This window comes from Candoia aspera, chromosome 2 (genome assembly GCF_035149785.1).
Source record: "Candoia aspera isolate rCanAsp1 chromosome 2, rCanAsp1.hap2, whole genome shotgun sequence".
NCBI classification, from domain to species: domain Eukaryota; kingdom Metazoa; phylum Chordata; class Lepidosauria; order Squamata; family Boidae; genus Candoia; species Candoia aspera.
Window position 1 is genome coordinate 18,643,174 of NC_086154.1, and position 17,121 is coordinate 18,660,294.

At 43.8% G+C, this 17,121-nt stretch overlaps 1 protein-coding gene across 1 annotated transcript; it reads left to right on the forward strand.

The window, feature by feature from the left end:
• The first annotated feature begins 247 nt into the window (after nt 1-247).
• Nucleotides 248-16,821, forward strand: LOC134489946 (SRSF protein kinase 3-like). Its single transcript, XM_063292822.1, has 11 exons — nt 248-359; nt 1,857-1,965; nt 5,098-5,185; nt 6,099-6,186; nt 8,949-9,055; nt 10,923-11,079; nt 12,281-12,366; nt 14,144-14,251; nt 16,201-16,270; nt 16,354-16,446; nt 16,637-16,821. Exons 1-11 carry the CDS (start codon nt 248-250, stop codon nt 16,819-16,821), a joined length of 1,203 nt encoding a protein of 400 aa, XP_063148892.1.
• The last annotated feature ends 300 nt before the right edge of the window (nt 16,822-17,121 follow it).

A 17,121-nucleotide genomic window follows, 5' to 3' on the forward strand; every position in this document is an offset into this window, starting at 1 on the left:
GTCGGACACGACTGGACTTTACGTCGAGGGAAGCCTTTACCTTTACCTTGGACAAAAAGTCTAGGGAGGCTGCAATAAAAGAGGCCCGGGAGTTGTGCGCAGCCATGAAACCTAGATCAATTATCCCTGGTAATCATTTGCATTGATTCATTTAAATATGTGGCTTTGTATTATAAGAGGCTAGGAATTGGGGGGGGGGTCTCTTCTTGCTCCTGACCAGTGACAACGTACAACTGACTGGGATGAAATGCTTCTACTCCTAGATGTTAAGCCTCTGCAGCCTAAACAGGTCCAGGAATCCTCCCCTACGAAGGGTGGCATCCCTGCCATGGAGGAACCCTCCTTGACATCTTGTGAGGGTGAGTTGCAAGCAAGTCCTGCTTATTCTCAGGTCAACCCTTGAGGTACGCTAGATTGCAGGACTCACACAGTACATTAAGCCATAATTAAAACAACCACATTATGCCTAAGTATGATGTCTGAACCAGGCCAGGTGATTACCCCAAATATTTTTTTCTTTTGTTTTGGTGCCTTTGGGTCAGTTTTTGACTCCTGGCAACTGCCTGGACTAGCCCCTGCAGTTTTCTGGGCAAGCTTTTTCAGAAGTGGTTTGCCCTTGTCTGCTTCCTAGAGCTGAGAGAGAGGGACTGCCCAAGACCATTTTGTGCCCAAGGCGGAACTAGAACTCACTGTCTCCTGGTTTCTAGCCCAGTGTCTTAACCACTCGCCCAAACTGGGTCTACCCAAAAGTTACCTGGTAGGTTTTGTGGTTAAGGATGGATTTCTGCCTGGTAGCCAGATTGGCAAATGGACTAAGAGGAGGTGGGCTATTCAGAATACACCTTGGAGGAGGAGGAGGATGACGATGACTTTAACATTTTTAAAGTGGTACAAAAGATTTTAATGTATTATAGACATTGGCTGGAGGAGACAAAACCTGCCACAGAACACTCACCGACAGTCTCATCCAGCAGAAATGTCAACTGGATAAGGCTGGGGGATGCCTACTGCAGCTGGCATCTCCAAACTAGGGTTGTTTTTCCTCTTCTGCACAGAAGCTTCATCCTGTGGCTTATTTGGTTTGAATTAGGTCAGTGTTTCTCAGCCTTGGCAAGTTTAAGATGCGTGGACTTCAACTCCCAGAATTCCACAGCCAGCCAAGTTGCCAGGGTTGAGAAACACTGGATTAGATACACAGTACTGACTGAACCAAATTAATGTGGGTTGTAAACCTCTTTTATTGCTTGGTGTTGTGTTACCGTAGTTATGGCTAACTCAATCAAACATGGCTAAATAAACCATCTCTCGTGCAACTTTTCTTCCCTCTCTTCCCCCTCCCCCCCAGACATATAAGAGGAATTATCAACGTAACCTCTATAAACTGTGATAACACAACACACTTATCCATGATTACGTGTGCAATGTTTTACTCAGACCAATTTTCTAGCTTGCACTGAACCATAAATCAACCACAGGGACCAGGTTCACAAAATATGCTAGGCGAAAATATGATACAATAGCCTTATTGTAGCCCTAGACCTCACATCCCTATAATAATCACAAACAGATACATGGCTTAAAGATTGAACAGCATGTTCCCCACATGGGCAAAAATGTGATTGTGGTTCAGTGTGTCATGTGAACACAGCCTTAGAGAGGCAAGATAAATACAACTTAACAAGATCGCTATGCATTTGTCAGTAAATCTGTGCAATTTTCTTAAATATCTTCACATTAATCTCATTGCAAAAGGGGCTTCTAGTTATATTCTGAAATACACATCATTGTAAAACTAAGCAACTAGCCTTTTGATGTCCCTTATTAATGTAGTGATTTCCACTCCCACCTTTTTGCAGAAGGCTACTATCTGGTGAAGAAAGGAGAGACGTTCAATGGAAGATACCACGTGGTCCAAAATCTGGGCTATGGGTATTTCTCAACAGTCTGGCTTTGCCAAGACACTGGGTGAGTAAACATGACCAGATCTTAATTAACTTTTTGACAGTCCATATGATGTGGTAAGTATGCATTCTGCTATTGAAGAAGGGCTTATAGCTTGATGGAATCGTACTTAGGGCATGGAAAATGGTCCAAGTTTTAACTCCAGGGTCGGGGTAAGAGAAGACTGATGTTCAAAATCCTGGAAAGGTGGTGCCAGTCCCTCTGTAAACCCCACTGAGAAAGATGAACAGAGGTTTTTCTCCCTATTTTTCTTGTTACAAGAGTATACAGGTTTCCTTGGTAGACAATGGCATCTGCTCTCCTGCCCTTAGATGGATTACATTTACCTTCCTCAACTTAGTAACCTTCCTGCTGGCTAGAGACTTCTGGGACCCTAATATATCTGGAGGACATCAGTTTGGAGAAGACTACTTTCAACTCAAGTTGGCAGACCAATCATTCATTTTTTTTAAAAAATACTTTTTATTAAAGTTTAGAGATACGAAGATAAAAAACTAATACAAACTAAGAAAAAATATAAAACAGTAAAAAGGAAAAAGAAAAAGTGCAAAGATTTTTTTTAAAGAAATAAAAACTATATATAGTAAAGAAAAAAGAAAAGCGATATATAAAGAAATGGCTTCCCCCTTCGTCACAACTACAAACCATTTCAGTAACTTATCACGTTCTCTGATACTACAGCGAAAGATCTCTCCTTCCCATATCTCATCTCTTATCTATAAATTCTTGAAGCCTCGTCATTCAGTCCTAGTCAGCAAAAATCCATTAAGAATTACCAGAAATGACAACATATATATTTTATCCTTAATCAAATAAACCAACTTTATATTCCTTTCTTTTATTTTTAATACAGTAATGTATCACTTTCTCTGAAAATAGAATAAAAGATCTCTCCTTCCCATATCTCATCTCTCGTCTATCAACAAATCTTTAAAGCCTCGTCATTCAGTCCTGGTCAGCAAAAATCCATTAAGAGTTACCAAAAACAACAACATATATATTTTAATCTTGATCAAATAAACCAATTTTGTATTTTTTTTCCTTTGCTTTTAGCGATCTTGATGTTAAATCCCTTTAAATAGTGTCCCAGAGCTTGATACCTTTTCATTTTCTCTTTGTCTCTTCTCAGAAGCTCCTTCAAAATTTTAACATGTCTCATTTGTAAATCCAAAATAAGAAAGTTATCCAAGTCACTCTTCTGGTATGTTATTAGTATATCCCTTTTAATTATTAAGACATCACCAGTTTCATTTGTAAATCCAGTGTAACGTCTTTTTCCATATCATTCTTGTAACTTGTCATTTTTAAATCCACATTAGAATCAGCCACCGTTTGTCTTATCCAGTAAAACCAGTTCCTCTTCTATAACATCTTTTGAATCCAGTTTTATGATAGCAGACAATCTTAAGAGTAATTTCTGAGTGCATTGTTCCCAAATAACCTTGAATTCTTCCAAAGTTAGAGTATTTTGCTCCATTCTTTATTAGTGGGTCTCTTCTCCTTTAATTACAGTCTTTAGTTCTTTCTGGTTCCCTCTAGTGTCCAACCTTCAAAATCCCATCTTATGAATTTTTTTCCCCAATCAGCAGCATTTTCCCACAGGAAGGATTCTTATAATTAATTTCAAAGTCTTACTTTAAATCTATCTGGCCCCTTAGTCCATTTATAACTTTCCAAAATCAATGTTCTAATCACCCTTTTGCTGTTTATTCCAAAATAAGAATTTTTTAAGTCCTTAAACTTGTATAAAACTTCTTTCGCCAAGGATTGAAGGAAACTTACCCAGTGTGATGAAACTTGCCTTTCTGAAGGTTCTTAATATCCAAAAAGCCATTAACAAGCCATTTCCAGAAGTGATTAAGAAAGGAAGTATGCAAACCCAGTGTCCTTTTGAAGGTGCCGACCACGGCTTGGGCAAAGACAGCAGTCCCTCAGCTTCCAGAGCTCTAAACCAGCCGGAGACCGCTGTCTTATGGTCTCCTCATGGGGAGCTGCCATCTGGAGCACATGTGGGTGATCCCGAGTCCTCTCGTCTGGAGAGGAATTCTGAGATGCCGATCCATTCGCCGGTTCATCCTTCCACCACAGTTGTCGGCTCCGCTCTCAGCAGAGCCGTCTTCAGTTCGCTGTTGCTTCCCCGGAAGTCAGCAGACAAATCATTCATGAGGAGCACACATCAGAAGTGCTTCCAGATAGTCCTTTTATTATGCAATCATCCTGTCTCACTCAGGAGTTGTGTGGACAGTCCAGGCAATGTTGATTTCTGTGGGTAATGGATGTCTTCCTATTTCTTCTGCCATCATTTTTTTCCCTTAATTGCAAAACAGTCCGCCAAGCAGGGAAGGATGGAATAACAGCATAGAGACTTTTGGTTGAAAGTGCTTTATGTTCTTGGCCTGAAACAACCTTAACCCTTCATTGGAACTTGGGAACGAGATGGAAGGCTGAAGGCTGAAGAGCTTGGCCATACCTTTCTTCAACTGGCCTGGAAGAGGCTACAAGGGAACTTGGAATTCTAGGCTTTGCTTCCCTAGAACTGCTCAGTACTGAATTAGAGGATCAGTGCTGGGCTGGCGTTTTTCTCTTGATTCTGGCATGGCATGGTGCCCAGCCCTGGGGGAATTTTAGGGAACCAGATATTGGTGCTTGTGGGTACTGAAATCTTGGGAGCAGAGGAAGTGCAGATCCCAGAGATTTTCCCTCTTTGCAACAGAGGCACCCTTAACAGCTACCTCCTCTCCATGGTGAGATGCATATCTTGCATAGTGCATTCCCCTATTCCCCCCCTCTCCCCACATTTACTTTTTACTCTGTGGGACTGAGTCTTTGGCTAGGAAAAATATGTCTTCTTTGTAACTTACCAGCTACAGTACCTATCCTATCTGAATAATTAATACTTTCAAGGAAACAAGTCTATAGTTTTGTAAAACCACTACCACCACCATCACATCCATTTTACCTTTGAAGTAGGTCACATTTTAAAAGCGTGTCTGGTGAAATATCACCGATGAACTTCTGTGATGGGGAAATTTAAACCAACGTCTAAAATAGCAGCTAAGGGAATTCAAAACCACACAAAGCCAAGAAAGAGATATTTTATTCCTTACTCATTTTAAGCAATGTGTTTTCTTTCAGGAAAAAGAGGTGCGTGGCTGTGAAGGTACCCAAAGGAGGGGAGAATTTTGCTGAGGCAGCCCTAGATGAAGTTATGCTCCTTCGCTGTGTAAGAATCAATGAAACTGATCTGAAATTCCAACAGTCTTGAGATTCTGTAAAGGAATGGGGACAACCTCTGGCCCACAAGTCTATTTTGGCCCATCAGATGGCGCAGCTGACCTGGAGAATCTCCCTCCCTCCCTCATAACCCTTTGCATTTTCAACTACCCCAGCACTTGACCCACATTTCTCATCTCCCTTCAGCAGGAGAGGAAGAGCACAGGTGAAGTCAGCAGTCCTGTATAAGAGACTGGCAGGAACAGCAAAAAATGGAAGATGTACTGTATCTGCAGATGCTCCTGCTAGTTCATCCCACCTTGATTACCAAGGCCTGCCGAGACAGGCAGTTAGTGCTCGACAATAAAAGTGTAGAACATCTGCTGCCTTCCTGATATTTCTAACCTACAGCGACTTCAGTCCGTGGGTCTAAGCAGTAGCTCAGCATGCTATGGACAGGTCCACCTTCTGTGCTCTATAAAGAACAAGCTGGCTTGTTCCAGTGCCTCCATTTGGGTATAAATCTAGATTCTGATTATCCCTGAACTGTAGACTAAGGAAAGTTCAAGGCACTATAAGAAATAAGTAATCTGCACAAACTCTGAACAATCATACAGTGGGAAGGAGTTGTTCCATCCAAACTTTTGCTCAGCGAAGGAATGTAAATTAAAACATCCCTACCAGATGGCTATCTAGCCTCTGCTGGAACACATCCAGGGAAGTAAGCCCACCACCTCTTTGGTACTTAGTTTCCCTGCTAAGCTACTCTTACATTTCAGAAGTTATTTTTTAACCCTCAACCAAATTGGTCTTCCTGTAAGTTAAGCCTACCGTTCCATGCTTTGCATTCTGAGATGACAGAGAAAAGATTGTAGCCTTCTTTGCTAGGTCACCCTTCTTCTTCCTCCTTCCTCTCTCAACAGGTCAACAGCAAGAGGAGGAAAGACCAAGGCAGCGATCACATCATCCACCTCTTGGATGACTTCAAGATGATTGGAGAAAATGGCTTCCATATCCTTTGGTTGATAGAATAGGGGCCTTGAGGCCACAAAGCCAGACTTGCATTTTCTGAATGCATCTTCCTTCAACTGAGTGCTCTCCAGATGCGATGGACTACGGCTCTTCTTAACTGATGGGAATTGTAGTTCAACGCATCTGGAGAGTCCCAGGTTGGGGAAGGTGTTATTGACATGGCTGGTGGTATCCAGGGAGAGAAGCTAGTTAGTCTCCTAGGGCCAACGCCGGGCTGGAACATGGAGAGCAGAAACCCCTTAGAGCAGCAAGATCCACCTGGCCAATCAGTAAGATGAAGGGTAAGAAGAAAATGTCACTTCACATTGCTGAAGTTGAAGTCACACATCTTAAAGTTGCCAAGGTTGAGAAACACTGCATTAGGGAGACAGCATCTGCTCTCAGGCTTCATTTGCAAGAGAGAAGACTCACAAGGGAAAAAGAAGCGGGGGCGGGGGGATGGAGAAGCATGGGTGGGGAAGAAGCAGGCTCAGCAAGCTATTCTCAGAGGCCTGGGATGAAAACAGCTCTGGCAGCCTGGGGTAAGCACTGCTGGTCAGGTGACAGTTTGGAAAAAGCCCAGGGTGACCAGTCCCTTCACAGAGGTGATGAAATAGCACTGCAGCTGTTCTCCTAATTCAGTGCAGCCTGATGGAAAAGCAATTTCTCCTTCAGGGCAGGCTGTTTGAGAGAAGAGCCGTATAAAACATGGCACGTCCATGACAGGGGACTTGACTAAATATGGTCTCTCCATTTACGGCATGGCCTGGCAGGGAATCTGTGGCTGTGGCTGAAAACCTGCAAACAGACAGGGGAGGAGACAAATTTATCTTGTAAGGTTATTTTATTTATTTACTTAGTTGTTTAACAACATTGGTAACCCACTCCAATCCCATAGGAGCCTGGGCGGTGGCATAGAACAGTAGAAGAAACTAAGATTACAAATAAAAGAGACAAAACAATACAACAGTCAATACAATCAGCGATTCCTGCAGTGGACACCCACCATTAAACCAATTCATGGGAACAGAACAGATTAAAATTTGCAAAATGCAAGAAACGTTGGGGCCAAACATTTCTCTAGGGCAGCGTTTCTCAGCCTTGGCAACTTGAAGACTTGTGGACTTCAACTCCCAGAATTCCCCAGCCAGGGTTGGGAAACACTGCTGTAGGGGAAGAATCTTCCTGAGAGAGGAGACTACAGGGAGAAGCAGGGGCATTTATTTATCTTTTAAAAGTATATGCTGTCCCAATCTGTGGTGACTCTGGGTGGCTTATAAAGTATAGCAATAAAAATACATAAAAACATAAAACTACCTTCAAAAAAAGAGTCTGAACAAAATCAACAGCCAGTTAAACAACCAGAACATCCCATGAGGGGTCTGCCACCCATACTGGCCTGGGGCCTGGGGGCAGAGCCAGGTTTTAAGGGCTCCTTTAACAGGGCCAGGGTGGGGGCCTGATGAAACTTGGGGGAAGAGTGATCCAGAGGGAAGAAGCATTGGCAGAGGTTGGGGACCAGCTTAAAAAAAAGTCAAGATGGCGGCCACAACTGCGTGATTGAAGCCGTACCCCTTTTTAATGTGTCACAGGCACAGATAAAAAAGGGGTGGGGCTTCCATTGTGTGGTCGCCATCTTGATTTTTTTGACCTGCCTGCAGAGAGGACTTGTCACCAAGTCACCTCCCATGCACCTCTTGTTTGGGGGTATGTGTTTGAATTTCAATAGGTCTTCTCTGGGTCACCAGGACAGGTGGGCAGATTTAATCCTGCCAGGGCATGGCTGCTGTGCTCCATTTTGGGCTTTGACGGTATTGATGCCAAGCCCCAACAGCTGGGCAGGACCCAAGAAGTGGCAAGGACTTCAGGAAGGTCTTTTTAATGCCAGTTTGGGGTAAATACAGAATCTTGGAATCTGCAAGAGGAGTTTCCCAGCCTCGTTTATAAAGAGTTAATGAAAGCAGAGATTCTTTGAATGATCTGAAATGCTTTCTCCCAGATTTTTCTCCACCTGGGCTAAGTCGCTGTTTATGAGGAAAGCTGCCAAGGGACTCACCCACTACTCTCTTGATGGCTTATCTCTGTGTCCTCCTATTTCTTTCCCAGCCTCCGTACCACATCTGAGAGGTAACAAACAGCACTTTGACTTGGGTCCAGAAACCTGCTGGTAACCTGCACAGCAATTTTAAAATTGCTGTTATTCTACATGGGCACGATTATCCTGCAACAACGTAGCTGCTGCATTTTGTACCAGCTGCATCTTCTGAGCCATCTCCAAAGGCAGCCCCATGTAGAATACATTACAGTAGTCCATCCAAGAATATGACTTTCACTGAGAAGGACGCTTGAGAGAGACAGCTGCTAGCAGCCCCAAGTATTGTGGAGGGAAGCCACTTTTCCAAAAGGGGTTTTCTATGTTTGTAGGGAAAGGAAAAGCCACATTCAGAAAACATGGAGTGGGGTGTATGTTGGTCTATGACTGTAATAAAGATTTCATTTGATGGGGAGAGGGTAGACGGGGAATGTGATGATGCCTGGCCCTTTACCCCAATAAAATTCTTGAAAATGGTAGAACAATTGCAGAACAAAAGCCTTGTCTGGAAACACTCCCAGACTTGGGCCCACCCCTGACTGTCTCAGTTCACATTTCATGGGGTCCCATGCTGAAGAGTTCCCTTCCCATCTCCATGCCCTTCTCCCTTTAGAGCAACTGCAGAATTAGAGGAATCTTCTCAGTTAGTGGATTCCTGACTTGATCCCACATGTGTGCTTAGTGATGGAGCTGCTGGGACCTTCACTGCAGACTTTGCTGAGCATCCGAGGCTCCCAAGGCCTCCCTCTGCCCTTTGTGAAGAAGGCCATGCGCCAGGTGAGTAGAACTTCAGGACAGCCAAGTGATGAGAAGGAGCATCTGTTGGGGAGGGTGCTTCAAAATCTACAGGATGGCAGCTGTGGTACTGTGATCCAAGCACCACCCCTCCTGCAGGCATGTACACAACGGGTAGAGCTTCAGTCACAATACTTATACCTGCCATCCTGGTGCAATGTAGACTAGCCTCCTCGTGGTGCACCCTGGGCAACATGACTTGTCACGGCTAAGTAGTCTACACATCTGGCTGCTGGACCTCACAAGGACTTCCCAGCAAGAAAAAGCAGCATGAACTTCGAACTGCTATGCCATACAATTTAAAAAAAACAACCTGTCATCATGCAGATTTTGACACACGCACCCACACAGACAGCCCGTAGTCGTCCCTAGCCTTACAGACTCTAGGCTGGTGCTACACCCTAGTCAGTGCCCTACATAAAGGGGCAGTTGCTGGGGATCTTACTGCCCAGAAGGGCTAGCCTCTTGCCTGTTCTTCTCCTTTTCCCCATAGAATGGAAATACCTTCTAGTAGACTTACAACTGATGACAAGGTGGCTCTGCTCAAAATTGGTTATCTGCACAGGGATGTGAGACTGATTTGTTCACATGCTGTGCTAATCCTGAATTCGTTTAAACCATAATTGGCTGAATTCACTCAACAGGCTAAGCCATAAACAATGATTTGGAAATCATGATGGCCATCAGCCACATTCTGGCTGCTGCTGCTGCTCCCCCTCCCCTCTTCCCCCTCCCCCCTCCTCTTCTTCTTCTTCTCCCCCCCTCCTCCTCTTCTTCTTCTTCTTCCCTCCTCCCCCGCCCACTCCTCCTCCTCCTCCTTTCATATCCAGATCAAACCTTAAGCTGCCAATATGATGCCACCTTCTTGGCTTTGTCATTGCCAAAAACTAGTCATTTTCAGTGCACACTATTGGTAATAATCGGCAGGTCAGCAGGTGGGCTGAATTTTGTATCTCTCCACGTTCGCACAGCGTGTTATTATCTGTCCGTCAGCAATCCCCATTTGAGCATATTAGTCTTACGCTTAGGCACTCCAACCCTCAACCTACTCAGAGTCCTCCAAATAGCATGAGGGAGGTCGAATCCCTCAGCCATGTTCTCCTCTGGGACCATTCCTTGGTCAGTGATTTCTCTCCTCCGTCTTCCAATTCAGTTTTGCTCTTGCCTGCCCTCAAGGGTGTTTGTTCTTGCCATGAAACTCTTCCTAGATTTTAGTCGACGAGTTTGAGGCTCATACCCATATAGAGGGTGCCAGAGATCCTTCTCTTGTTTTTTTCTGCACACCAGACCAAACCAAACCATTCTGGTTCTGAAGGACGCATAAAGCTAGCCACCATGGGGGAAACCGGAGTCTCTGGGTGGCCATTTCAAATCCAGAGGATGAACCTGTTTTCCCTTGATCAGAATCAGAGGCTTGAGAAGGAACCATTTTAACCCAAAGAGATTTTCAGAAATAAACAAAGTCAACCCTTTTCTAATGATGATGGAGCTGGTCAATCTAGAGCAGAGTTTCTCAGCCTCAGCAACTTGAAGATGTGTGGACTTCAACTCCCAGAATTCCCCAGCCAGCATGGAGTTGAAGTCCACACATCTTCAAGTTGCCGAGGTTGAGAAACTTTGCTCTAGAGCTGCCAGGCAGAGCAGAGAAGGAAAACAAGGTTAAAACTGGTTAGTACTTTGGTGGCTGCAGGCTAGACTGGGAAGTGAAAAAAAGGCCAGGGCAAACCCATGCTATCCTGTGGCCAATTTCATTGCCACAATCAAGGTTGACCTTTAAGTCTTTATCTTGACCTGGTGTCAATAGACAGAGTTTGGGCCACTGACCACCTATCACATCTGGTTCATGCAGGTTCTCCAAGGCTTGCATTTCCTGCACAAGGAATGTCGCATCATCCACACAGATATCAAGCCAGACAATATCCTGCTGTATGTCACTGAAGAGAGCCTGCATAACATGGTTTCTCTGGAACACAGCGTGGGAGCAAACCAAAAACACAGGACAGGAGGTACATTTGGGCTTGGAAAACAAGGCAGGAGAGCATAGCAATTTGTAAGAAACATATGTTCTCTCAGTTTTGGGAGCTCCCTGTGGGGAACGTGTCCAGGGCCAGTGGGCCTTTAGGCAAAGCGAAGTGTTTCCACTGTACAGATGATGGGAGGTGCAGAAAGAGTAGCCTTCACCACAGCTCCTTCCAACATCTAATGGTGGAATGGAGGCCAGGGACCAGGCATCACTCTGCTCTTTGACAACTCTGCCTGTGGTCTTCTGTGTTGGACTCCAGCTCCCATCTTCCCTATCAGCCATGCTACCTAGCCTGGGTCTGATGGGAACTGGAATCCATATTTAGAGGGAGGGCCCTGTTTTAGGCAGGAAGAACTAGTGACCAGATGCAGACACACATGGTACTTTTAAATCACACTCTCTCCCGTGAATGACTTCACTGGGTGGTCTTGAGGAGGGAAGGGCTACCACACCTGCGCTGCAAGAGATGCGGATGATCTCTTTGCTGTGATCTGGTGGTTGTCTGGATTTTGCAGCCCAGATATGGTAGCCCTCATTCTGAATATCGCTCATTCCACTTATTAAGTGCCCCACAGTGCCCACATACCTGCTGACAACCAACCGTAGTGTGGACTGCTTTTCATTTTACAAACTGCAATCACTAACCGAATCTCAATAAACAATTATGGCTCAGTGGTAGAACACATCTTTGGCCACAAGAGGTCCCTGCTTTAATTTGTGGAATTCTCCAAGGTTTCTAAGTGGCAAGGATTCATTATGTATTACATTCAGTGTGAGTGTGTGTGTTCTTCTTCAGCTGAACTCAAGGTGGAATAATGGCTTGCCATCCTAAAGGCAAGGTTCGAAAAGGGGAGGGCAGAGGAAAACAAACCAAGTATGAAATCTTTTTCTACACAGTGAAGATACAGAAAGACAGAAAAGCTAGTTCAGGGGTGGGGAGAGTTTAATGGCAGCTGGTCCCACCTGAGCTGCAATGGGGAAGGACAGTAAAAAAAGAGGTGGGACTTTGATTCGGTGATTGCAACCACCATCTTGACTTTTTGGCCCCTCCCCTGCAGATGCCCCAACTACAGCTGCAATTAGGGTTGGTGATACTATGTTAACAGATAAAAACTGGGGTTGGAGGTGCAGTTGGTCCTCCAGGAAGGACCTCCAGCTGATTTCTTTGTGTTCCTTTGTTCTAGGAGATGGCCCAGCAGCAGTTCTAGACCGTTGCAACCTAATGAAAATGGGAGTGAAAATTGCAGACCTGGGAAGTGCATGCTGGACCGTGAGTCTATACCAACCTCTCTTCTTATGCTAAAATCTTCTTCGTATGTCTGGAAGTGCAGAACTCTTCAAGTGGGTTCACACCTTGTGCTTCGGCATGGTTTGTTTGACCATGTTTTGTTGAATAATCTACAACCAGCTAGACCCCCAGAACATTGTACAGGTAGTCCTTGCTTAACAACTGTTTGTTTAGTGACAGTTTGGATTTATGATGGTGCTGGAAAAAAACGACTTACGACCAGTCCTCACACTTATGACTGTCGCAGCATCCCTGCGGTCACATGATCATGATTTGGGAGTTTGGCAACCAGTTCGCATTTATGACCATTGCAGCATTCCATGGTCACATGATTGCCATTTTCAACCTTCCCAGCCAGCTTCTAGCAAGCAAAATCAATGGGGAACTACATGGTTCACTTAACAACCACATGGTTCGCTTAACACCTACGGTGATTCACTTAATAACCGCCAAAAAAAAGGTGGTAAGATTGGGTCGGATTTGCTTAATGACCACTTCACTTAGCAACCAAAATTCCAGTCCCAATTGTGATTGTTAAGCGAGGACTACCTGTAAGACATAAGGTGTAGTTTACAAACCCTAGTGACCTAGATCACTGAGATGACTTGGTGAATGGATCCTGTTGATCCTGGCGACCAATCAACTAAAAAATAAGAGAGAGCGGTCCTCTAGGATCAGAAATGGTACATATCCATGGCTAATGTGCCACTGCATCTCTTTGGATACAAAAAGAGTTGCATTAGGGTCATCCAAAAGTCCACTTAAGTTCAGCTTTCTGCCTGATGCTTCTGGAAAGCTCACATGCAAAACTCAGCAAAAACCATCTCCTGTTTATGATCCTCAGCAACTGATTTTCTGTGCTGCAAGCTTCCTCCGAACATGGAAGTTCCATAAAACCACATATCCATTAAACATTCAGAAGCTGGGTCTCCATTAATTTGTGTAACTCATTTTTCAAGCTATAAAAGCCAGTTGCTGTAGTTCAGGGCATGTAATTTTTAAAAATTATGTATGTATGAATTTTTTGGTTGTTCTGAATCTATCAGCAATCAGTGCCATTAGTTCATAGTTGCATATGAGTTTCAGTATTGCTTAGACATGAGAGTGGGATTTTTTGAGGTCCAGTGCCCCGTTCCTGCATAATAATTTTATAAACTTCAATCACATCCTTACAATACTCACATGTTTCCTGAGAAATAAATCCTACTACGTTAATGGAACTTCTGCTGAGGTTTGCAGCCTTAGTGATTTTTTCTTTTAATCTAAGAAACTCTAACCCAGGGTTTCTCAACCAGGGTTCTGTGGCACCCTTGGGTTCCGCAAGAGATTCCTAGGGGTTCCCTGGGAGATCACCATTTATTTAAAGAATTATTTCAAATTCGGGCAACTTCACATTAAAAAGGTACATTTCATTCTTTATTTTTAGTTTAAGAACACTGTTAATGCATATAGACAGGCCTACCCATGAAAGAAATGTAATAATTTTGCAACTTCTGGCCTATATTGGTGCCTAAATGTGCAGGGGTTCCTCCAGGATCAAAAGTTGAGAAAGGCTGCTCTAAACACTTCTGCCTTTCTTCATACAGAAAGCTCTCCATTACCATAACTCCATAAATTTGGTGTTCTTTGTGTATCTTACAGTGCAAATGATCCCGTCTAAGCACACCCAATACCCAGTACTGGCTGGGTTCCTAGTGATCTAATGGGGCATGTGAGAATCCACCCTTAATGTCTCCATTGTTTGTTTCTTCTATTCCAGTATAAGCCATTCTCCAAAAAGATCCAGACCCAGCCCTACCGAGCTCTGGAAGTTCTTCTTGGATTAGAATACAGCACCCCAGCTGATATCTGGAGCACAGCATGCGTGGTAGGGCCAGGCTCCTGTGCAATCGTTGCAGCAGGAACATGAGGGTGATACTTGCCTGTGGAATTTCAACCGTCTGTTTAGACTTGAACCTGGAAGATAAGAAGCTAGTAGCCAGCCACTGGAATGCATTCTTCTATTTAGTCTTATTCTCAATGTATTTGTCAGACACCTCTTTGGGCCACACACTAGGAGAGACAGGCGTCTCCTTCTTGACCTAGATGTTTCCACCCCTTTCTCACTGTGGGGGAAAAAAACCCCAAAGTGCAAGGCTATTATCCTGAGACTGAATTTTTTTTCTGAGCAAATAAGTTAAATGTATACTAAAAGGAAAGAAAAGGAAAAGGAAGTATAATTCATTTGGTCATTTTTAAGGCCAGACAACAGTTCATTCTGAGCTATACTTTTTAAGCCACGCATATATAACTAGTTAGAAGATTTTAAATCAGTTAAGAAATGAACATTTAAAAAATAACCTCCTCTCTAAAGTCTATTTGCAAGACTCTAGATTGGAGCAATCCATCCAATCTAGCAGCATTAGCACACTGAACTTTTTAAAAAGCTGCTGCATTTGAAGAATCATAAGCCGTTTGCTGGTTTAGCAAACTTTGTCATTGGCTGTTCCTTGAAATCCTAATGAACCAACAGCCCCATCTCATAGTTATGTAATTAAGACCCATAAATAATTTGAAAGTAACTTAGATTCATTCTTTGTACATGTCCTGGGATGGGAAGTTTTTTGTTGTAGTTGGAGCTACCCTTTTAAAAATTATTCCCCCCACCCAAAAGCCAAGGTGGTAACATGGCAATATCATAAGAATGGATGTGGTAGAATGTTTCACTTTTTTATTATGGACATTTCCATTTCACTGTTTACTAGTCATCATCGTCGTCATCATTGCACTGCTGTAATTCATTTGTTTTCCATTGAATTTCCAAGGCACAATCTTGATAGACTTTGGGAGTGGGGGAAATAGACTGCATGTTGCCTAACCTTGCCTAAGGAAATGGCCAGGCCCTAATTCTGTGTACCCCACTGGGGTCCATTTCACATTGCTTGGCCAATGACACAGAAGACTCTTTATAATTCTGACTAGTGCTTCTACAGGTAGTCGTTGCTTAACAAGCATTCATTTAGTGATGGTTCGGACTTATGACGGTGCTGAAAAAAACAACTTACAACCGATCCTCACACTTACAACCATTGCAGCGTTCCTGTGGTCACGTGATCACAATTTGGATGCTTGGCAACTGGTTTGCATTTATGACCATCACAGCATCACGTGGTCATGTGACCACCATTTTTGACCTTCCCAGCCAGCTCCTGGCAAGCAAAATCAATGGGGAATTGTATGATTTGCTTAACGACCATGTGGTTTGCTTAATGCCTGTGGTGATTCGCTTAACAACCGCCACAAAAAAGGTAGTAAAATCGGGTCGGATTTGCTTAATCACCATTTCACTTAGCAATTGAAATTCCAGTCTCAATTGTGGTCATTAAGCAAGGACTACCTAGTGTAGAGGCTGTTGCATGAGCTGGTTATCTCCCTATATCTCAATACAAAATGAAGGATTGAAAGAACAGACCTCCACCCATTCTTCTCAGACCTATAATATTGACATATTGACATTCCTCCAACCTGTGACATTGCTATAGAGTTAGGGCAGGTAATCTAATCTATAAAATATGTGAGACAGCCCTGGCCAACTCAACCCTTTGCTATGCAGACCGTAGGGTCAGTTTTGACACCTTAAAAAGAAATCAGGGTTGCCATAATAAGCCTTTTGCTTCCCCCTTCTCCTTGATGTTTACTTAATTTCTGGGAAATGCAACTTGCATGGCACCTGTAAACCTTAGCATTACAAGAACAACAGAAATGTGGTCCAGTGTATTGTTTGTATCATTTGAATTGGCCTACAGCTGATAGACTCAAGGCTCACTCATCTTGCAGGCTTTTGAACTGGCAACTGGAAAGCACCTGTTTGAGCCTCAGGCCGGGCAGTATTTTTCCAGAGATGATGGTAGGTCCATGCACGCATCATCTTTTGTGAGTTCGTTCATTCTACATAAACAAACATCTGGCTCTGTTTTCTGTGCCTTTCAGATCATGTGGCTCGGATCATTGAACTCCTGGGCAAAATCCCACCCAAAATTGCTTTGCTTTGGAAGCAGACATCAACTTTCTTCAGCAGACAAGGTGAGGATGCCAGGATGGAGACAGGAAGCAGTGATCTTTTCCACTCTCCTGGCATTTGCAATCGCGTGCTTCTGTAAACACATCCAAATCCAATATTATATTTTACTTGGCACGGTTGATAGTAGCATAAACTTGACAACATTTCAGTAACTGACACATAACTGCCTTTTTCTTTCATCTCCTTTGGCAGGGGCTCTTCTGCGAATGTCCTGGATCTCTTTCTCAGACCTCTACCACATCCTTCTTGATAAATACCGCTGGCCAAAGCCTCAGGCCACCCTGTTTACCAGTTTTCTTTTGCCAATGCTGGAGTATGTCCCAGAAAGAAGGGCCCGGGCTGACAAATGCCTTCAGCACCCCTGGCTCAGCCCCTAGGGGTGCACCTTCATCTTTCTCTCCCAGTCCCAGCAGAGATAAGGAAAGGCAGGCCAATACCCGCTGCACACTAATTTCTTAGGACCAAACGAGCTATGTTAGCCGTGCGGATTCAGTTTTGTGTTCTGGGTAAGCTGTACTGCAGCTTTCCAGTAGGGAGAGCAAGGATTTTTTTTCCTTCTTCTGGCCATGGTCTTCCAGGCACTTTCTTTGAAACCAAAACAGCAGGTTTGGAAAGGAAGGGTTTGGGTGGCTCCAGACAGAGGAATTTTAATGATACCAATCAAAATCAAGCCCTTC

Coding starts and splice junctions, on each gene's coding strand:
- LOC134489946 (XM_063292822.1), top strand. CDS start 248: ATGCTTCTACTCCTAGATGTTAAGCCTCTGCAGCCTAAACAGGTCCAG. Junction 11,080..12,280: donor CCAAAAACACAGGACAGGAG/GTACATTTGGGC, acceptor CCTTTGTTCTAG/GAGATGGCCCAGCAGCAGTT. Junction 14,252..16,200: donor TCTGGAGCACAGCATGCGTG/GTAGGGCCAGGC, acceptor CTCATCTTGCAG/GCTTTTGAACTGGCAACTGG.